Source organism: Rhamphochromis longiceps, linkage group LG14 (genome assembly GCF_057381845.1).
Source record: "Rhamphochromis longiceps isolate RC_006_pf linkage group LG14, R_longiceps_female_GT1.1, whole genome shotgun sequence".
NCBI classification, from domain to species: domain Eukaryota; kingdom Metazoa; phylum Chordata; class Actinopteri; order Cichliformes; family Cichlidae; genus Rhamphochromis; species Rhamphochromis longiceps.
In genome coordinates, this window is record NC_140570.1 from 9,283,919 (window position 1) to 9,307,398 (window position 23,480).

The 23,480-nt window shown below is 46.1% G+C and overlaps 1 protein-coding gene across 1 annotated transcript in view; it reads right to left on the minus strand.

Annotated features, from left to right (window-relative positions):
* Positions 1–23,480, minus strand: part of LOC146653543 (calsyntenin-2-like) — a 367,985-nt gene that overhangs the window by 117,375 nt on the left and 227,130 nt on the right. Inside the window, exon 5 of the mRNA XM_085379506.1 lies at positions 2,143–2,292. Coding sequence (XP_085235632.1) covers positions 2,143–2,292 — 150 coding nt within the window. The remainder of the gene's footprint in view (positions 1–2,142; positions 2,293–23,480) is intronic.

Genomic DNA, 23,480 nt, shown 5'->3' on the forward strand with positions numbered 1-23,480 from the left:
TAAAATTAAGCCTCCTACTCTGGTGGAGTTTGAATTGATCCATGTTAAGAAATTATTTATACTAAATAGTACTAATGTTAAATTTGATTGCTTCCCCCTTTTCCCATCTTAATTTTTCCACCTTGCTTGGGAAACTGTGGAGACAAAAACGACTGTTGAATATTTTATTTTCTATATTTAATTTAAAAGTGTACAACGACAAATGTTGAAACTGAGAAATTGCCTTGTGTTTTTGAAAAAATAAATGCTCCTCTTGAATTTCACGCCAGGACTATGTTTCAAAAAGGCTTGGAGAGGGGCATTATTACCACTGTGTTGCATCACCTCTTCTTTTAACACCACTGTATAAATGTTTGGAAACCGAGGTGAACAATTGTAGTTCTGAAAGCAAGATGTTTCCCCATCCTTACTCGATATACTGCAGAGTTTTAACAGTTCGACCCTTCTGGGTCTATTTTTTGCCAAATGTGTGTGTGATAGCTCGCGCCTGCAGGGAGGCCAGTTTATTACCTGGTCTCTTTTACTAGCGTAAGAGTGATGTTTTAATACCTGCTGGTTTGGCGTTGTCTTATTGAAATAAGCAGGAGCTTATCAGAAAAAGCTGCCGTCTAGGTGTTAGAATATAGTCCAAAACCTTTATATGTCATGCAGATATGAAGTTATATATGCCAAGAGTACTAATGCAATGCTGTGCATGCATGGATCCTAGCTTCTGAACTGTGCACCGATGGTAAGCCAGTGATTTCCTCTATGGTTTTCTTTTTCTCAGACAACACCAAAAAGCAGCTGAAATTTCGATTTATCACGCTTATCTAAACTCCTCTCCCTCAAACAGTTGTGGCAGATGGCTGCGCCTCCCTGATCCTGGTTTTTTGGAGGTTTCTTCCTGTAAAAAGGGGTTTTCCCTTCTAACTGTCACCAAGTGCTTGCTCATAGGGGGTTGTTAGATTGTTGGGATTTTCTGTATTTACCTCACAATACAAAGTGCCTTGATGTAGATGTTGTTGTGTTAGAAAAACAATTTAACTGAATCATGTCAATTATTACTGCAGTGGCCTCTGAAGACCAGAAGATGATCTCTTCAGCATGGATTTTGGATCTTGTACAAAAGTTATCTTAATTTTCAACTCTTCCTCTTCTTTGCTCTTAAACATTTAATATTGATGTTTCTTATATTCATATTTCAAACAGTGTCCTAGTGTTGTTGGAAACAGAATTATAAGATTCTTTTTTTCTGTGAAATTCCTGAGTCACATCAGAAACATAAACACTTGTCCAGAAGCTTTAAAAAAACATACAAGTTGGAGGACTGAAACAAGATTGAATATGAGCCAAGCAACTTAGCAGTTTCGTCAGGGTTCAGTGGCTGCCACTGAGCTGCTGCCAGGGTCCTCATTTACTGCTGTTTATCACCAGCCTGCTATCTTTGCGTTCTGTGGGATAAATGGCTGGATGCCAAAGAGCACATGAATCACCTTGTTAATGACAGAACAACACAGATTGCGCATGGTTACATGTGAAGCTGAAAACAGCATGTGGCCATCTTTCATCACGTGCTGCCGCCCTCTCTGACAAGCGTAAATTGCATCTAAAGTTATCTTAAGCACTGTTTGTGTTGTTGTGGCAGCACTCAGACGCTTGCCTTTGCATTACTCTGGGCCTTGTTAAAGCTGCCAAGACCATCTTCTGATGCGCTAGGAGCGGTATAGGTTGAGTCACAGTGCTTTTAGTAAAGTGTTGTTGATCACACCAGCTACGCTTGACAGGCCAATTCCTCAGGGAGGGAAAGAGAGACAGAAAGAGGCTTAGAAAAGGAAAGTGAGAGAGAAGAATATAGAAACATACTGTAGGTAAAGAAAGATGAGAAATGTAGACATTATGATAAGCACAAATGGAGAAAAATGAAGCATGCTGACTTAAGCAACGCATTTAAAGGTAAGTAGGAACACACACTATGAGTAATCACTTACAAATAAGCACATCTGTGAACATCAATAGAATGAAGCCACACACAGACTGCACAGACTATAATCACACACAAACAACCGCATCTGTGTTTCTGGGTGTATAAACACCGCACAGTCAGACCTGCCTGAAATCTGTGCACACAAACACAGACAGGCAGATATAACAAGGACCAACCTTGCCAGCCAGGTTTGCAGACCGGCTTGACGTCAATGCGGACAGGAACGCTGTGCAAGGCTCTCTTCTGGCCGCAGTCCCAGGCTGTCACCTGGATCTCGTACTGCTGCTGGCGATCATAGCTCAGTTTCTCCGTGTTCCGGATGTTACCTGGTAGGGAAGAAAAGGTCGAGGTCAAATTAATCCAAAATAGCTTTTTAAAGCAACTCATTATAGCGTATTGTTGAGTAAATCCAGCTTCCCTATTGTGTCTCATAATGAACACATTTTGTGTTTAGTGGTTTGCCAAAATTAAATGTTTTAAGAATAATAAAAAAAATAAAATAACCATCATTCAGTTAGTAAACTATTGTCTGGTTTGTGTGGCAGTGATGAAGTTAGAAAGTTGCAATCGCTGTGTCCAATTTTCTACAAAAGAACTCATCCTGTGCAGTTAGATTCTCTGTTAAATTGTTCAATTTAATTTACACTTCCCAACCAGCAAAACACCTGAAATTGATTTAGGCAATTAGGGAAAATATAAGGCAGCTGTAGATTTGATCCATTTGGGTGGATCAAATGGTTTATGGCCTGGACAATAAACGCACATTTATCCTAATTTCACATTAGACAAAAAAGGCAGCTGTAAATGAAATTAACTGTGGTTGAATCACATTTCTCTTCTCATGGGCCAGAAACATTTTGAGACTAAACATAGCTCCCATTGGCTGAGTTGGTAGAAAAATGGAAGACATCCAGAATTTTTGGTTTGAGGAACAGCTATAATTAAAAATCAAAAGCATGCTAACACAGCAGGAAAATATTTAATGGTACATGCACACAGGGCCGAGTAGGGTTGTTTTCCATGCATGCTCTGGATTAGTCATGACTCTTGAGTACTTAAGTATGTTAATATAAAAAAAATGAGGTTAAAGACACAGTTGACTACTCTTAATGGAAAAACTCAGTTTTCATCCACAGTGGCTGCTTTACTACAAACTTGACCAGGGATCACAATAAACTGCCAGACAGTTAAATATGAGTACTGATGCTGATGCTAGTGCTAGCTGGCTCTCTAGCTAAAAGCACCATTGTTTTTCAGCCATTGATGCTACATGTCTTGATTTGATTTTATGTTTATACAAGTGAAATTGCTGTGTTATTACATACATATTTAAGGTTAGTCTTTTACATTGAAGTAAACTAACATAAATATCTGAATTGTTTAGCACCTTAAATCGTCATATATGTGGGCTAATCCAACCCAACCACTATTAACTGTTAGCAGATCTACTGCTACTGGCACGTTTAACAGCTGATAAATGAAAATAAGTATAAGTGTGTGTTAATGTTGCACAGCGTGTCGACCAAAGCAGTTGGAATGCTAAAAACAATAACTAGCTGATCCCAGCAGAACTACACATAACAAATATTAGGAAAATCTTAATATGTTTCATGCATCTAAAAGAAAAATAAACAATATATTTAAATATACACATATATAATATGTTTAAAAAAAAAAAAAAGATCAACATCTCAATTTTAATTATTAGATCTGGGATCTAATAATTAAAACCTTTAACCTGGAAAAAGGCTGCAAGTTCAAAACATCCAAGTGTCATGTAGGTCTTGAGCCTGTGTTTTGGTTTTTAAACTGTTGATTTTTCTAAATGATTCATTGTTTTGAGTTCTCTATGTCCCTTGGGCTTCCTGTTTTATTTTGGTAGTCTGTTGTCTCTTATGAATTAGGTTCAGTTTGCTTCCCTTACCTTGTTACATCTAATTTCTTCTTGCTGTGTTTCCCAACTGTCTCCACTCTCCCTAATCTTCCCCTTGTGTATATATTGTCTCAGTCTCCCCTTGTCTCTCGTCGGAGTCTCTGCTCATTTGTTTTCATGTCCCACTAGTCCCATGTTTCCTTAGTTTCCTTTCCCAGTTTAGGTTATTTGTTATGTCTTGGTATTTCTTTTGTACTCTCATGTTCCAGCAACGCTCGATTTACATTAACTCATTCCTGTCTCTCTGCGTCATCTGCATTTTGTTCCACACTCAGCTCCACACGATCTGCAGCCCGCAGATCATGACACCAAGTAAATATAAAATGCTCAGTGGAAGCATTTGGGAAGTTATTACATATTACAGAAAACAGCCTGCACATTTTTTGTGAACCATTTTATGTAATACATACCACAAACACAAATCTGAGTCTGGAGTTTCTAAATCATCAGTGGCTGGAAGTCAGATTTTATAGAGTCATAAAATGGGTATGTGATCTTTTACAGCTAAATGAGTTTCATTTTACTGCAGTCATAAGAAATATGTTATAGCTATGTTTCTGTACTCATCACTAGACTTTTACATTTATTTAGAATGGATCTCTTCTCTAGTCTGGTGCCTTGAAAAATACCCACTTTGACATTTTAGCATAAACCATAGTATCGTAAGTTAAGTATATATACTTGCCTATGCTCTCCCTTGTGGAAAATGAGAAGCAGCAGTTCCACTTGAATTGGTGTCTACTGCACGACGCTGTATATCTTAATGACATTTTAGACTTTTTAGATAACACACAACGTGTATCTGTTGCTGTCTTCTTTTCCCTTGTGCAGTTTGTTTGCTTAAAGGAGCAATGAGTATTTAATTTTAAACCATCCCAATATGTCATTGTCAAATTAACTTTGATGCCTTAATATAATCACTGTAACAAATGAGATCACGGCAGAGATGACAGGTAGCCTCCGTCTCTCAAAGTGTTTGATTAGAGCTAATGTTTTTTTAAAATTAAGAACACATTTTCATTAAATCCATGCTGCCTTCTGATTCAGAGACAATGTTGCCCCTGTCTTGCCATTACCACAATTAGTCCTTTCATGTTATTATCATCCTTCAACAATGAGATTACTATTGTTGTAAAAATCCTTGTTGGTTAATCAACTTCTGATATGAATCATATCAAAGCCCTTATCAGTTTTAATTAGAGATTTTTTTTTGTATTGTCAAATAGAATGAAATGTGGATCTGGATACCTACTGGCAATCAATAGAAATAGAAATTATCACAAAGGTTTGTCACTTTAGGCTTAAAAAGTGCACACTTTACTAGATTACATAAGGTTATCCGGGCTTGTGCGCACAAAAACTAGGAAAGTTGAATGAAATTTAGAAATGATCAAATATGTTATGTACACCTGCATTTTATTATAAATGTACTCACCATTAAACAAATCCCAAAAGGTCACACATGATACAGTTAAAAGTGAATGCTAGGAATGCTGGGAAAGCTTAATTAAACAAGAATATGCCACAGTCTGGCAGGGATTCAAAGGGAATAATGATTGCATACTCAACACCTTAGAAGGAACACTTGTTTCCCTCATGGGAAAATGAGCAGGAAGACAGACACAAAAAATAAAATCCAGTTAGTGAGTTCAAAATAAAACAGGAAGTAACTAAAGAGAAGCCCAATATTATGATAATATGTAAAAAAAAAAAAAAAGTAGGAGTAGAGTACAAGATGCAATAAACTGCCTTAAGAGAAATGATTCTGAGGTATTTTCAGCTGAATTTAAATACCACATGTTTGAAATGAAAGAGAAAAAAATCTGGAGTGTGGACAAAAATGACCTTTGCAGACCTCTGTACCGTGTTTCTTTGCTTAGGTTTAATGCCTCTAGGCTACATTTAGCCTCTACTAACATAATAGACCAAAATATTTTACAAACATGTCTCCAGCTCAGATGAGATGGGAAGAGTGGGTTGCAGTTACTGCTGCTTACTATAAATGAAAGTGTATAAGGTCTACTTGTATGAAACTTCTATGAAAAACATACAAGAGTTTTTCAAGATCCCTTGAAAAAATATATAATGAAACTCGTATGTTTTGGATACTTACTAAAACAATATATGAAAGTAATGAGAAAGTGGCCACTTTCATGAGTAAATCATATAAGTTTTTACTATTTCTTTTCCATATGGGAAGAAGCGTTATACAGATGCAAAAACACATTTCTAAAGTACTACATCTTCATCACTGCAAAGTAAGAGAAACTGGAGCATATTCAGTAGGAACATGACTGTTCACAGCAAAGATCACAGTAAGAAAACAGCAGCCAATCCTTAAAGAGCCAAAAATTCACAGAGTAACAGCAAAACACATGCAAAAATGTAAACTTGCCACCTGTTTAAATCTTTGGTCATGGTCATTTTAAGAAAAACACTGAATAAGATGGGAAGATATGAAGGACTCTATTGTGAAAGAAACACTGCAGATTGCATTTGGTTCGGAAAAGACCACCTGGATGTATCTACAGAAGCTTTGGGACAATGTTAGCAGGATAAAATACACCAGATAGACATTAAAACCTCATTGTAAGTAAAAAATGTTGTATTTTATTTGTATACCTGTCAGGGCTCTGTGTGCGGGCAGGCAGAGATGAGGATCCAAATGCAGGACTCGGAAAATGGAATGTAACTCCAAAAACCTCAGCTTTATTGCTGGCAGGAATACAAACATGAAGTGAGGCCGGAACACTGAGACCAAGAACACACAGGCATAATCTGATGGTACGACGCGACACTGAGCATGGGAAAACACAGGGCTTATATACACAGGGTAGTAACGGGGGAATTGGCAACAGGAGGGAGACACAGCTGGGAGAGATCAGGGCTAACAAGACAGGGGGAACAAAGCTGCACATACTAACATCAGACAGGAACAAGAACCTTCAAAGTAAAACAGGAAACAAAACACACTTTACTAAGACACAGACTAGACAGAGACAGACTTGACACTGACCAAAGGCTACTAAATGATAATCACAATCACAACAGTATCAGATCATAAATCATAATATAGAAAAACACCAAGATAACTGAAACACCAAGTACCAGAGAAACAAAGGAAAATCCATGATGCAAAAGTACCAAAACATAATGAACTCAAAATACTGGGTCCAACGGACCCAGAACCGTGACAGTACCCCCCCTCTAAGGGCTGACTCCCGACAGCCCCAAACAAAAAAAAAAGCACAACAAAGCACCAGGCCAGGGCGGGCGGAGGGGGTCCAGGATGGAGGGACAGAGCCCAAACAAAAAAAACAAGGAGCACCAGAGTCCAAAAAACGCAGGAAAGCATATCAAAAACAAAACGAAACCAGAGCTCACCAAGAGTCTACAAAAAGTCCAGGGGGCCGACCGCGCACACGGCAACGGTGGCGACGTGCGAACAGTTCTGGAGGCCGACCGTGCACACGGCAACGGCGGGCAAACAGTTCTGGAGGCCGACCGTGCGGACGGCAACGGCGGCGAGGAAGCAGTTCTGGGGGCCGACCGTGCGGACGGCAACGGCGGCGAGGAAGCAGTTCTGGGGGCCGACCGTGCGGACGGCAACGGCGGCGAGGAAGCAGTTCTGGGGGCCGACCGTGCGGACGGCAACGGCGGCGGGAATGCAAGCCTGGAGGCCGGCCACACGGAAGGCAGTGGCGGCAACAGAAGTCCGGAGGGCGGCCACGGTGGTGATGATGCCCAACAAGCGGCCTGGCAGATGACCGACAATGTGGAGGTGGTAGGAGGGGACTCGAAGGCTGCGTGGCCCCTGCAGCCCCAGGCGAAGCGGAGGTTGGATCAGATGAGGCAGAGGCTGAAGCCGAAGCTGGGCCAGGCGACGCTGAAGCGAATGCGGAGGCTGAACCAGGTGAGGCTGATGCAGAGGCGGGGCCAAACGAAGCTGGTGATGCGGGAGCTGGACCAGACAAGGATGAGGACGCGGAGGCCGGACCAGACGAGGATGAGGACGCGGAGGCCGGACCAGACGAGGATGAGGACGCGGAGGCCGGACCAGACGAGGATGAGGACGCGGAGGCTGGACCAGACGACGCTGAAGCGGATGCGGAGGCTGGAGCCGGCGAAGCGAATGAAGCTGAAAAAGGCGAAGCTGAAGCCGAAGCTGAAGCCGGAGCTGGACCAGGCGAAGCTGAAGCCGGAGCTGGACCAGGCGAAGCTGAAGCTGGAGCTGGACCAGGCGAAGATGAAGCCGGAGCCGGACCAGGTGTGGGTGATGCTGAAGCCGGACCAGGCGACGGCGAGGATGCAGCAGAGTCCAAGCCAGGTGACGGCGAGGATGCAGCAGAGGCCGAGCCAGGCGACGGCATGGGTGGAGATACGGAGGCTGCAGCTGACGTAGATGAAGACATGGAGTATGCAGCTGGCGTGGATGAAGACACGGAGGCTGCAGCTGGCGTGGATGAAGACACGGAGGCTGCAGCTAGCGGCGGCGTGGAAGCTGGAGACGGAGGCGCTGCAGCAGGCGGCGGCATGGATGAAACTGCTGCTGCAAGCGTGGATGAGGCTGCTGGTGGAGCAGCTGGTGGCTGGACGGGCTCCTTGGGCCCCCCAGCTGACGAGGAAGGAGGCTGGACGGGCTCCTCGGGCCCTCCAGCGAGAACAGTCTCAGGACCAGTGGGCACAGGGGCCCCTGGAACACGCAGGACAAAACCAGCAGGTGCGAGGACCTCTGGCAGGAACAGAACAGAACCAGCAGGCCCACGAGCCTCTGGCAGGGACAGATCAGAACCAGCAGGTGCACGGGCCTCTGGCAGGGACAGATCAGAACCAGCAGGCGCACGGGCCTTTGGCAGGGACAGAACAGAACCAGCAGGTGCACGGGCCTCTGGCAGGGACAGAACAGAACCAGCAGGCGCACGGGCCTCTGGCAAACACATAGCAGACTTCAGCCGCCCAGAGCATTGACTCTGCTCAGGCAGTGACAGCCGGGTGCAGTCCTCAGCTGGGTTCCTAGCCTCCAGGGGTCCAGAGTAGGCTGAGGGCTGAAACTCAGCCTCTGGGGAGGCCCTGGAGCGCGTCACAGTCTCTGAACTGGCCAGCTTTTTAGGAATGATTACATTATCATGAGGTTTGTTGCTCTGCTTAGAACAAACTGATGAAACACAGTTCCTTTTAGATTGATTTGACTGAGCTTGTTGTACCGGGGTAGCAAGTGACACAGGGTGCAGGGCTAGTGGCTGCTGAACAGGAGGCTGAACTGAGGGTGACTGAAACAATGGTTGGGATGACGACGGTGGTGGAATTGGAGACTGAGCTTGAGGCCGGGCGGCTAACTGAGCTTGAGGCCGGGCGGCTAACTGAGCTTGAGGCCGGGCGGCTAACTGAGCTTGAGGCCGGGCGGCTAACTGAGCTTGAGGCCGGGCGGCTAACTGAGCTTGAGGCGAAAGTGGTGGTGGTGGAGTTGGTGACTGGGCTACAGGCGGCTTCTGAGCAGGGGACACTGGAGACTGAGCTACAGGTGGCTGCTGAGCAGGGGACACTGGAGACTGAGCTACAGGTGGCTGCTGAGCAGGGGACACTGGAGACTGAGCTACAGGTGGCTGCTGAGCAGGGGACACTGGAGACTGAGCTACAGACGGCTGCTGAGCAGGGGACTGAGCTGAAAGCGGACGGGCAGCTGACTGAATAAACATAGCTCCAGAATAAACTGATCCAGACGGAACAGTCTTAACTCCTGGATCTGAAAAAAAACATCAGGCGCACAGTCTTCTGAACCAATGGGAAAATAGTCATTCTTAAAACGAAAACTTTTATTTTCCCGAACCGGAGAAACACGAGCTGTAGTGTTCATGTAGCTGGCGTTCGCAGCTTTGGGGTAAACAGTCTGTCTATCCCTTGACAAAAAAGGCGAATGAAGGGAGACTGTCACTCACCCTAGGCGGTTGTTTGAGCTGAGTCCCAGGCTCCTGCTGGAGCTGTGAGTGCTGGCTGCGTGTTCGCTGCCTCCCTGTTGAAGAGGGAGCGGCGCTGGCGGAATGTGACGAGGGAGGACTCTGCTGTGGCTGCTCCTGCTGTGATGTGGAAATGCTGGGTGAGTCAGGTGGCACGATAATAATCCCGAACATCTTGTAAAAGGATTGTGCAGGCGTGAGCTGATTGCTTGCAGGCTCGTAGTAATCCTCCCGGGACCGGCTGGAGCGTTTTCTGCGAGACCTGGGCGTCTGCGGGGAGGAAGCAGACGAGTGGGCCGAAGGGTAGGCTGCCAGCGAGGAACGGCAGCACGGAGGCCCTCCAAGCGCTAGCCGGGTCCCGTCAAAACGGGAGCTGCGCTTCCACGGTGAGTCCGCTGGATCCATTACTGGTCGTGTCGTTCTGTCAGGGCTCTGTGTGCGGGCAGGCAGAGATGAGGATCCAAATGCAGGACTCGGAAAATGGAATGTAACTCAAAAAACCTCAGCTTTATTGCTGGCAGGAAAACAAACATGAAGTGAGGCCGGAACACTGAGACCAAGAACACACAGGCATAATCTGATGGTACGACGCGACACTGAGCATGGGAAAACACAGGGCTTATATACACAGGGTAGTAACGGGGGAATTGGCAACAGGAGGGAGACACAGCTGGGAGAGATCAGGGCTAACGAGACAGGGGGAACAAAGCTGCACATACTAACATCAGACAGGAACAAGAACCTTCAAAGTAAAACAGGAAACAAAACACACTTTACTAAGACACAGACTAGACAGAGACAGACTTGACACTGACCAAAGGCTACTAAATGATAATCACAATCACAACAGTATCAGATCATAAATCATAATATAGAAAAACACCAAGATAACTGAAACACCAAGTACCAGAGAAACAAAGGAAAATCCATGATGCAAAAGTACCAAAACATAATGAACTCAAAATACTGGGTCCAACGGACCCAGAACCGTGACAGTACCCCCCCTCTAAGGGCTGACTCCCGACAGCCCCAAACAAAAAAAAGCACAACAAAGCACCAGGCCAGGGCGGGCGGAGGGGGTCCAGGATGGAGGGACAGAGCCCAAACAAAAAAACAAGGAGCACCAGAGTCCAAAAAACGCAGGAAAGCATATCAAAAACAAAACGAAACCAGAGCTCACCAAGAGTCTACAAAAAGTCCAGGGGGCCGACCGCGCACACGGCAACGGTGGCGACGTGCGAACAGTTCTGGAGGCCGACCGTGCACACAGCAACGGCGGGCAAACAGTTCTGGAGGCCGACCGTGCGGACGGCAACGGCGGCGAGGAAGCAGTTCTGGGGGCCGACCGTGCGGACGGCAACTGGGATTGGGCAGCCCTGATTTAGGGTGCTTTGACAAGGGGATGACTGCACAAGTACCTGGTGTTGGCAGCTGCTGGTGGGCTTCACCTCAGCCAATTTGAGTCACTGGACTGGAACACTTGAACATACATGTGTCACGATCCTGGGTCTTATGACCCAGTGTTTTGAGTTTTAGTCCAACGGACCCAGAACCGTGACAATACCACCTTTCAAGACAAACATCACAAAGTTCTTCACAACCACATGCCCAAACATAAAAACAAGAGTTGACCAAATGCACAAAAAGGGGGATTTTTTAGGTGCTTTTTGAAAGAGACCAACTCCACAGCTGTGAAGCACGGTGGAGGGAGCGTCATGATTAAGGAGCAACGTTATCGCAGCTTAAGAGAGGTTGGGTAATGCAGCAGAACAGCGACCAACAGCACACACGTAAATCACTGAATAAGTATTATATAAGAAAATTCATATGTTGAAATGAGTACATGAGGCCTGACCATAACCCAGCGGAATCCCAAAGCATTACAAGAAATGTACTAAAAAGGTTCTGCAGACTCGTTTAAAGCCTGAATGTCTGATTGAAGGTGCAGCTGGAAATTCTACAAGTTACTACTTTAAATTACACTTTTTTCAGTCTGCACAACTATTAATGTGTTTATTAATGAAAAGTGCAGCTCTGAATTTAGTCAAATAGCGTATAAGACTTTTATCGCCAAAGCACATTGTAATGAGTAATTATACACAAATCAAGGTCATTTAAAAGGACTCACAAACCTTGTTGGCAAGTTATAATATCTCTTGACCAGGAAAATTAATATATGGCACAAAAGTACAACTAGCACAACAAAAACATCACATCAGTGCTTCAGCTGTGTATGCATGCACAAAACTCAGATTCATCAATATTTCCTTGAGAATTTTACTTAGGTAATTATTTACAGTTTTTTCAAAACAACCTCAGCCAGAAAGATAAAATCAAGTACAGTGGAACCCCGACTTACGAATACCCCATTTAACGAAAAATTCAAGTTACGAAGGCACTTAACGGCATTATTTCTGCCCGTGTTACAGCAAAATGCCCGCGTAACGAAATCTGCTGGCTCTGATTGGCAGAGCCCAGAATGCCTACAATGCCCAATCCCTTTCGTACTTGCACTTCGCTGTTCCACTTGAACGACGTATTGCTGTTGCAGTTAGCAATTAGCCTATCGTTCACTCAAAATGCGCGATGGGTGCTTCGACAGAATCACATGTAAAGAATGCCAAGTTTTAACTGTAAAGTAATAAATTTGAGAAACACACTCCCCTTTAAATGGTAAATGGCCTGCATTTGTATAGCGCTTTTCTAGTCCATAGGACCCCAAAGCGCTTTACACTACATTCAGTCATCCACCCATTCACACACACATTCACACACTGGCGATAGCAAGCTACATTGTAGCCACAGCTGCCCTGGGGCGCACTGACAGAGGCGAGGCTGCCGGACACAGGCGCCACCGGGCCCTCTGACCACCACCAGTAGGCAAACACGGGGTTAGTATCTTGCCCAAGGATATTTGGCATGCAGCCAGGATGCAGCCTGGGATCGAACCACCGACCTTCTGATTAGTGGCTGACCTGCTCTGCCACCTGAGCTACAGCTACAGCTACAGCTTTAAAAAGTAATCCTTTCGCTACCTGGCTTCACCAACATAAAGACCAAATGAAACAGGAGACATTCATAGAGAACATTGTTTGTACTTTATTTTTGAATGTTTAGACTCAGCTTCTTCAGTAAATACAGCACATTGAATTCATCTTTGCCATCGGATCAGCTGTGCCTTACCCTCCACCTGCTTCTTCCCTTTTCTTCTAGTCTCTTATTCATTTTTTTTCTCATCAACTGTATGTTTTAAAAATCTGAATTAAAGCCTGTGTCTCAGGGGACATAAGATTCCCTTAGGTACTGTTTTTTTTCCTCCTAGGAAACATGTTGTCTCATTTCCTCATTGGAGTTTTTTTTTTTTTTTGCTTTTACAGCACATTCAAGGAAAAATGTTTGTGTGGATTCTTTTTGTGCACAGGTAAGAACATTTGTAGGTTTATAATACTGAATGAGGATCAATATCTCTGGTTCTGCAGAGAGAAATCAGAGAGGATCATTAATCTAAATATTTCCATGAATATCAGTTTGGTACTGTGTGTCACAATATTGTATCTCTGTCTTTCCCTTTTGTTGAACAACGCCTAGAGTTACCCTGTGATTCGGGTATATCCCCATCCTCAACAAACATGTGAGTGGGCGTTAAGGCGTCTGGGAAGGGATCTCAAAACTGGATTATAGATGGCAGAGAGTTGGTGTCGTAAACCCCCGCCTCTGTTCAAAGATGGTCGCTCACAGTGGACATAGATGGCTTCTTTCACTCCTCTTTCAAACCATCTGTCTTCTCTGTCCAAAATGTGAACATTGGCATCCTCGAAAGAGTGTCCTTTATCCTTAAGATGCAGATGGACTGCTGAGTCTTGTCCTGTGGAGGTGGCTGTGGAGGTGGCTCTTCTGATCTCAGGAATTCGCATGATAAGGTGGGGCCAGGTTTCACAATGAACTCACCCGAAACTCTGGCTGATTGGGACCCACACCCAGTTTCACACGTTGGCTCAGGCGATTAGAGGATCATCAGGGGGTCCTTTTGTCCCTCTGTGGGGGGATACTCCCACTACGTTTATATCTGGGACTCTCCACCATTTGACCTTAGAACTGAAGAAGCTTCTCGGATGAGAGGTGAAACGTCTTCAAGCAACTTAAAGAAGTCCAGACGCTTTTCTTTGCAAGCTCCTTTGACTACTTCTAGGTTTGTTTCAAAGAGGAAGAGATAAATCACTGCTGCCAAAGTCAAATTTGAAAGCTTATTTGATTTTTGTCTGGTTTGAACTCCATCATGACAAGTCCAAGTGACGTGAGCAGAATTCGCACCTTCTTTGTGTTAGTCAATCAATCCAACCCACACGATTCAGCTTTGTAAGCCATTGCAGCCTGTCGGATTTCTGTAAACTGATATTATATATGCTAATGTACAAAACAAGGCTTTTTGTAATGCTCCACTCAACACCTTAGAAGGGACAGATAATTGGCTTGCCTCCATTGGACATTCAACATCTAGACCACAACCAGTTACTGAGAATCTCCTGACTCGTTGGTAACCACAACCCATTTTCCAAGCTGGCATCTTTTCTCATGCTGAGCAAAGGGGATGAAGGGACCTTGTGTAGTCCTAATGTGCCTGTTAATATTTGATGAGTCTTCCACTAAAGACAGATGACAATGCTCTACACCCCACTAGAGCTGGACAGGGAGGGGGTCCCTGATGGAGAGCACTTGCGGAGTGTAAAGTGCATGGAAATTGGCTCTTATTGGCTGTGAGTTGAAATGGAGCTAGAATGAGTTACTTGTATAACAGCCTGGATGCTTCTTGAGCTTTTTCCATTGTGTGGAGAGAGGTGCAGAAGGAGCTGAATGTTGATAATGTGGTATATTTGAATACAAGTATGTGAGTAGGAGGATTAGCTGTAATTCATATTAGGAGGGCATTGTTCGCCTTCCCGTCCTCCTCGTCACCCATTCTGTCTTCCTTTCTGCTTGTTTAGAATTCCTTCCCTCCTCCCTCCTCCCTCTGCCCTGCCCAACCTTCCCATTCCCTCCTAGCGAACATCATTGTCTCACTGTTTTGCAGCCTCATCCCATTTCACTGTTTGCTGCCTCATCTGTTGTGCTCTGCTCTCTCTTTTTTCGCAAACACACATACATAGTGTGCATGCACTCCCGCCTTTCTGCACGACAGAGGTTGTTATTCCTGCTCCTTCAATTACAACATCAACTTATCCATGTCAGCAGGCTGTGCGTGCTGTGACTGCTGGTGAGGGTGGTCAGCTAGTAAATGACTGCTTTACCCTCCAGCTCACCTGCCCCATTTGCCTCTCTATCAAATCCACAAAAACACACACACGCACACAAGCAAACCGTCTCTGCACCTGTCTTTGTGAATTCATGCCATCGCCCCTTTTGTAATTACCATCTAGTTTTACCACCAAGCTTTTCTTATCTAACACTGCTAAGGCCCATTTGTCTTTGTTTACAGGACACCACTCACATTAATCCTCTCTTCTTCGATAAATAACATAAAAATACAAAATACATAAAAACATTTTTGCATTTCAAGACTTTCCAGTTTTCTTACGTTGGAGTTTTAACTAAATATTACATTAAATGCCCAAAATGAAGCTGGATATTTTTAATCACAGAGTCTACACCAGGGGTAGGGAACTCCAGGCCTCGAGAGCCGGTGTCCTGAAGGTTTTAGATGTGTCTTTGATCCAACACAGCTGATTTAAATGGCTACATTACCTACTCAACATGTTTTGAAGTTCTCCAGAGCCCTGGTAATGAACTAATCATTTGATTCAGGTGTGATGATCCAGGTGTGATGATCCGGATCCTGACAGATGCAGTGATGTGGACACTGTATCAGTCTGCTGTGGTGAAACAAGAGCTGACCCAAAGATTTTGATGTTAGAAAATATGCAATGTTCATTGCATAACTGATAATGCTCTAAGACATAATAAGTTTTGCTATTATTATTTGCTATGATAATTGCTTCTCATTGTAAATTATTTTTGGGGTCCCCAGGGATGCAACTCAGTAGTCCCTGTATGTAAATTATGTAGGATGTGTATGTATGTAGGATGAGGGCTAAAATTCAAAATTCGACTTATTCTAAGAAGTATTCAGGGCAGGGGTGCCCAATCCCGGTCCTCGAGAGCTACCGTCCTGCAGCTTTTAGATGCATCCTTGTTCCCACACACCCGAATCAAATGAATGGCTTGTTATCAGGCCTTTGCCAAACATGATGGCATGCTGAAGAGGTAATCAAACCATTTGATTCAGCTGTGTTGGAGTAGGGATGCATCTAAAAGCTGCAGGATAGTAGCTCTCGAGGACTGGGATTGGGCAGCCCTGATTTAGGGTGCTTTGACAAGGGGATGACTGCACAAGTACCTGGTGTTGGCAGCTGCTGGTGGGCTTCACCTCAGCTAATTTGAGTCACTGGACTGGAACACTTGAACATACATGTGTCACGATCCTGGGTCTTATGACCCAGTGTTTTGAGTTTTAGTTCATTTTGATGTTCATAGTGTATGTTTAAGCTTATTAGGTTTCCTATGTTCATTTGCTTATTAGCTCCCCCTTGTGTTTTCAACCCCTGTGAAGTCTCCCTTGCCCTTCAAGTGTTTCATGTCTGTTGTCTTATGTTGTCATGTCTGCCTCTCATGTTTCCTGTTTTATTTTGAAGAAATCTCGTGTTTTTTATATTATGGAGTATGTTTTGAGTCCTTTGTTGTACTGTTTCTTGTTTCCCTAGATTTCAGTTATGGTTATCATAGGTTTAGTTCTTTGGCTTTGTAATATGGCTTCCCTGTGTTCAATGTTGTGTCTACTGTGACCTCTATGTACCATGTTTCTGGTCCCTATAGTCTGTCTTCTCAGTTGCTGTTAAGTTTGCATGTTTAGAGTTCAGTCAGTGTGTTTCCTGTTTTACTTTGAAGGTCCATGTCTCATGTGAGTGTTTCTAGTTTTGCTTCCCTTGTCTCGTCCAGCCTGATTACTCCCAGCTGTGGTCTCCTTCTGTGTCTCATTCCCTCGTTATCCCTCTGTGTATTTAAGCCCTGTGTTTCTCTTTGTCAGTGTCGTAGTCTCCCCCATGCTGTGTGTGATTCTCCCCGTGTCTCCTGGTATACTTTATGATTAGCTTTCCCAGTTTAGTTTTGTATTACCTGTGTTCTATTTTTCCAGCAATTAAAGCTGTGCTTTTGAGTTCAAGTTCTGTCCCCGTGAGTTTGCGTTTGGGTCCTCTCCTGCCTGCCACACAGCCGAAACATGACAGAAGACTACGACCATTACATGGACCCAGCAAACCGCTCTCAGCTGTATGAGCGCCAGGAGGCAGCCCTCGCCCAGCTGGAGGAGGAGCTCCGCTGGAAGCCGTGGCGCGCTCCGGATTTTGAGCACATATTCCACGGAACTCGGCTGGCTTTTGGAGGTCCCCGAAGTTGCCAAAAGCCTCCGCCTGTTGCCCCGCTTGCACCAAAGCTCCCTCTGAACAGAAGAAATCAAAGACAATAATCACTCGCCAAAGGCTGTAAATGCTTTTAAAGGAAAAACTGTGAGCAATGTCACCAGGTCTAAAACACTCAGTTCAGGTTCTGTCAGTTCAGGTTTTGTCAAGTCTGGTTCAGTCATCCCCAAGTCAGCTCACTCTAAGACCGTTAACCCAAGGACGTCAAAACCTGCTAAAACAAAGACTGAAGAACATGGTGGGGAAAAATGCTAAGTTCATTTTTGATAGGTCTGTTTTTGTCGACCCAGTACATATTAACCCTAAGCCTGCCAATTCTAAGACTGTTTTTTCTGAGCCCGCTCCTTTGCCAGCTCGTGTTCCTGCTCCCGGGGCAGCTCGGGCCCAGCGTACCCCTGCACCCGTACCAGTTCCTCGGGTGAGGGAGGCTGAGGTCCAGTTGGTCCCTGCTCTGGTTTCCAGGCTGGCTGAGGCTCTGTCAGTTTCTGCACCCGTACCAGCTCCTCGGGTGAGAAGGGCAGTTGCCCAGCCGTTGCCTGTCCCGGCTTCCAGGGTGAGGGGGGCTGTGAACCAGTCCACCTCTGCACCCATGCCGGTCCCCAGGGTGAGGGCAGCCAGGATACAGCTCGTCTCTGCACCCGTACCTACTCCTCGGGTGGGAGCGGCTAGTGTCCGTCAGGTGCCTGCACCCGTTCTTGTTTCTGCTGAAGACTCGGTCAACCCCGCCCAGCAGTCCTCCCTGTGTTCCAGAGACTCAGGAGAGTACAGTCCACAACCATCACCACCATCACTACTGCATGCTTTTCAGTCTATAGCTCAGTCATTAGCTCTATTAGCAGCCCAGTCCATAGTTCATTTTCCTGTGTTTCCGTTAGCTCAGCCCTTAGCCCACTGTGAAGCTCAGCCAGCTCCCCAGTGTTTAGCTCAGTCATTTGTTCCATCACCCGCTCAGCCTTCTGTTCAGCCAGTAGTCTCTGCACCTACTGGTCCTGCCACTGCTTCAGCTGGAGGGCCCGAGGAGCCCCTCATGCCTCGTCAGCTGGAGGGCCCGAGGAGCCCGTCCAGCCTCATGCCTCGTCAGCTGGAGGGCCCGAGGGGCCCGTCCAGCAACCTTCCTCGTCCGCTGGAGGGTCCGAGGTGCCCGTTCAGCCACCAGCTGCTCCACCAGCAGCCTCATCCACGCCAGCTGCGGCCTCCGTGTCTCCGCCCACGCAGTCGCCTGGTCCACTCCATCCGAGTCTTCATCCTCGTCTGGTCCGGCCTCGGCCTCTGCTTCTGCCACGCCTGGTCCGGCCTCGGCACCTCGGGATCGCCGGCCACTTTCCGGGCCACCAGCTGGACGTCACCGCCATCGAGGTCGGCCCCCTGAACTGTTTCTACACCGTTGCCGTCCGCACGGTCGGCCCCTGAACCGTTTCCATGTCGCCGCCGTTGCCGTCCGCATGGACGGCCCCCGGAACTGTTTGACTATGAACTCCTGTGCCGTCAGCCTCCGGGCCGGCCCCCTGAGGAGTTGTGAACTGTTCCCTGTGCTCCTATGCTTTTGATGGACATTTTGTTTTTGTGGCCTTGTCTCCCTCATGCTGTGTGTGATTCTCCCCGTGTCTCCTGGTATACTTTATGATTAGCTTTCCCAGTTTAGTTTTGTATTACCTGTGTTCTATTTTTCCAGCAATTAAAGCTGTGCTTTTGAGTTCAAGTTCTGTCCCCGTGAGTTTGCGTTTGGGTCCTCTCCTGCCTGCCACACAGCCGAAACATGACAACATGTGTCATGGTCCTGGGCCATGTGGGCCCAGTATTCTTAGTTTTCATGTATTTTTGTATTTTGTTCTTTATTTAGGCCATGCTTCCTGGGTTGATCTGTTACGTTGTTCCTTATGTGTTTTCCCTTCGTGACTCTTACCCCCTGTGTGCCCCTCTGTGTATTTATGAGCCCTCGTCTCTCTTTGTGCTTTATTCTATGTTTTCCCCAGCCCGTTATGTCTGCGTTCTCCCCGTGCTCTCTCTCCTCCTGTTTGAACCTCTGTGTACTTCCTGCTTTACTTTGACCATCTCCCATCAGTGTTACGTTCACTCCTGCCGTGTCTTGTTATGATTATCAGTGTCACCTGTGTTCCCCGTGTGCATCCACTTCCCCTGATCATCCCTCATGTGTATTTAGTCTCTGTGTTTCGTACAGTCTGTGTCGCGTCGTCTGTGTTCTCACCTCCATGTTTTCACGGTCAGTCCTTGCAGTGATCATCATAGTCTGAGTTTTCTTAGTTTGTCGCAGTATTAGTTTTCCCAGTTTAGTTATAGTCTAGTCACGCCATCCCTGCTTTGTTTGTGCACTTTGTCTTCAGCCATAATAAAGGCTCGCTTTCTGTTAAGTCCACTCCCGTCTACTCACTTGTGTATGCACCTGGGTCCATCACACACACCACCGCACGGCCTGTCTCTGCAGACCGTGACAACATGTGGTGTGACAAATTATTTGGCATGCAATAATTATATAGCTCATGCAAAAAGTCTGGCCTTTATTTTCAGTGTGTGAAATTCTAGTATTTTATTAGTATGTTACTTTGGAATAATTAACAGGTGTTGCACGTTTACAGATTGTAGATGAAACTTGTCACCAAGCTAATAAACTGCGATGATTTTGTGCAGACCCATTAACACAGTGGACAATATTTGCATTTCCCTGCCATCACAAGTGAAAGGAGGTGTTCAGGCTGGACTCAAAGCCAAAAAAATCAAATTTTTCAGGAACAAGACAGGACAGACGAAACTGTTTACAAAGCGTATTATTACTATACAGAGCTATCAGAGGTCTGCTGAAATCTACATGACTGCACCATGTAGTTCCATTTCTTCAAAGGTGGCGATCAGGCTATGGTGTAGTTTATGATGTCGATTATAGGGCTATACAGTAGCTATCAGTGTTGTCTCATTACTCCAAAAAAGTAACGTATGACACATTACTTGATATAAAAAAAAAAGTAATTTGTTACAGTAGTTGTTAAATTACCCCTTGTTAAATACTTTCTCATTAGTCTGTAAAATGACCTGAAATGCATCGTCTCATAATAACCAGTAAGGAATATATACCTCAATATAGTGTACTTTCAACACACCAACACATTTATTTATATATATATATATATATATATATATATATATATGGGGTCTATCACACCAGGCAAGACCCCAGGTGCAGGCTGTGTAAAGATGCCCCAGAGACAATCCAGCACATAACAGCAGGGTGCAAGATGCTAGCAGGCAAGGCATACATGGAACGCCATAACCAAGTGGCCGGCATAGTGTACAGGAACATCTGTGCCGAGTATAACCTGGAAGTCCCGAGGTCAAAATGGGAGATGCCCCCAAGGGTGGTGGAGAATGACCGAGCTAAGATCCTGTGGGACTTCCAGATACAGACGGACAAAATGGTGGTGGCTAACCAACCGGACATAGTGGTGGTAGACAAACAGAAGAAGACGGCCGTAGTGATCGATGTAGCGGTTCCGAATGACAGCAACATCAGGAAGAAGGAACACGAGAAGCTGGAGAAATACCAAGGGCTCAGAGAAGAGCTCGAGAGGATTTGGAGGGTGAAGGTAATGGTGGTCCCCGTGGTAATCGGAGCACTAGGTGCGGTGACTCCCAAGCTAGGCGAGTGGCTCCAGCAGATCCGCAGAGCGCAGTCCTGGGAACAGCTAAGATACAGATAAAGTGCGCATGCGCCAACCAGCGTGCAGCCTGTTACAGTCGCTCCTGCTTTTCTCTTAGTTTAGCTCTTTTTTCTTACGTATTCTTTTTTTTTCTGACTTGTATTTTCCTCCGTTTTCTATCTCTTACTCAATCATGTGGATTGAGAGAGTTTTTGTTCTTCTGGTGGCCGTGGAACTGTTACTTTTATCATGGAACGGGACCGCGGCACATCTCCTACACGCACGGACTGTTTACTCCAGAGATCAGCTGATCGCCCTGATGCCGGCCGGCTCGCTGGCCAGGCCCGCAGAAGTGCCCGCAGAAGTACCAGCTGAAATTTGGAGGAAAACACATCGGGGATGCAGAGGTCAAGGACAGAAGAGAAGAAAAAAGGTGACGGTGAGACAGCGGAGGCTCGAAGCGAGGAGGAGGTTTAAACCGTGTCTGCCGTCTATCGTGATGGGAAATGTGCGATCGTTGGCAAGTAAAATCGACGAGCTCTCAGCACTGGTACGGAGTCAGAGGGAATACCGAGAGTGTAGCCTGATGTGTTTCACCGAATCATGGCTGCACCAGGTCATTCCCGATGAGAATGCTTCCGTGGAAGGCTTCCACACTGTTCGGGCGGACAGGGACAGCATCGCTAGCGGTAAGCGTAAAGGAGGTGGGCTTGCTGTTTTAGTTAACAACCGGTGGTGTAACCCTGCCAACATAACAATCAAAGAAAGGATTTGTTGCCCGGACACTGAACTGTGTGCTGTTGGACTCAGGCCGTATTATTTACCCAGGGAATTCTCTCACGTCATCTTGGTGGCTGTTTATGTTCCCCCCTCTGCTAACCCCACAGCTGCATGTGACACTATCCACTCTGCCATAGCTCGGCTACAGACTCAGCACCCGAGTGCCTTTATTGTGATCTCGGGTGACTTCAACCATGTATCACTGGACAATACACTACCAACATTCAAACAATATGTGGACTGTCCCACCAGGGGAGAGAAAACTTTAGACTTACTGTATGCTAACGTCAAGGATGCATACAGCTCCTCCTCCCTCCCCCCACTTGGTAGGTCAGATCATAACCTGATTCACCTCACCCCCCGCTATGTGTCAATTGTGAGGAGGGAACCTGTGACCACCAGGACTGTTAGGAGGTGGTCAGAGGAGGCAACAGCGGAACTACAGGGCTGTTTCGAGGTGACCGACTGGGAAACACTCTGTGAGCCTCACGCCGAGGACATCAATGGGCTTACTGAGTGTATCACAGACTACATAACTTTCTGCACCGACTCCATTGTTCCAGCTCAGACTGTTCATTGTTACCCAAATAACAAGCCGTGGGTGACTAAGGACATCAAAGCCCTCCTCAACAACAAGAAGAGGGCTTTCAGAGGGGGCAACAAAGAGGAGGTGAGGAAGGTCCAGGTGTTACTAAAGGACAAGATCAGAGAGGCTAAGGACAATTACAGGAGGAAGCTGGAGTGGAAACTCCAGCAGAACAGCATGAGAGAGGTGTGGAGGGGCATGAAGACCATCACTGGATTCAGGCCAACCAACAGCAGGGGAGCTGAGGGAGGTGAGAATAGAGCCGACGAGTTGAATCTGTTTTTCAATAGATTCGACACCACAGTGTCTGCTCCCACCCCCACAACCTCACCTGCAGTCAGCCTGGAATCCAGAGCCACACCACTGTGCCAGCCTCTCTCTTCACATGTTGCCTCCTGTGAGATTCCTGACACCCCTCCCCCACCCATCACCTTCACTCAATACCAGGTTGAGATGCAAATGAGGAGACTTCACTCAGGCAAGTCTGCTGGACCAGACGGAGTGAGTCCCCTTGTCCTCAAGGCCTGTGCCCCCCAGCTGTGTGGAGTCTTTCATAAACTGTTTATGCTGAGTCTGAGTCTGCAGAGGGTCCCGGTGATGTGGAAGACATCATGCCTCGTCCCTGTACCAAAGACGCCTCGTCCCAGTGGCCCCCAGGATTACAGGCCCGTGGCACTGACCTCCCACATCATGAAGACCCTGGAAAGGCTCATCCTGGACCAGCTGCGACCCATAGTAAGACCACATCTGGATCCCCTTCAGTTCGCTTATCAGCCTCGTCTCGGAACAGAGGACGCCATCATCTACCTGCTCAATCGTGTCTACACCCATCTGGACCAGCCGGCGAGCACTGTGAGGGTCATGTTTTTTGACTTTTCCAGTGCTTTCAACACCATCAGGCCGACCCTCCTGGGTGATAAGTTAGCAGCGATGCAGGTGGATGCTTCTCTGGTGTCCTGGATTGTTGATTACCTGACAGGAAGACCACAATATGTACGTCTCCCACAGTGTGTGTCTGACAAGGTGATTAGCAACACAGGGGCACCACAGGGGACTGTCCTCTCCCCCTTCCTCTTCACCCTCTACACCACAGACTTCAGCCACTGCACAGAGACCTGCCATCTTCAGAAGTTTTCTGATGA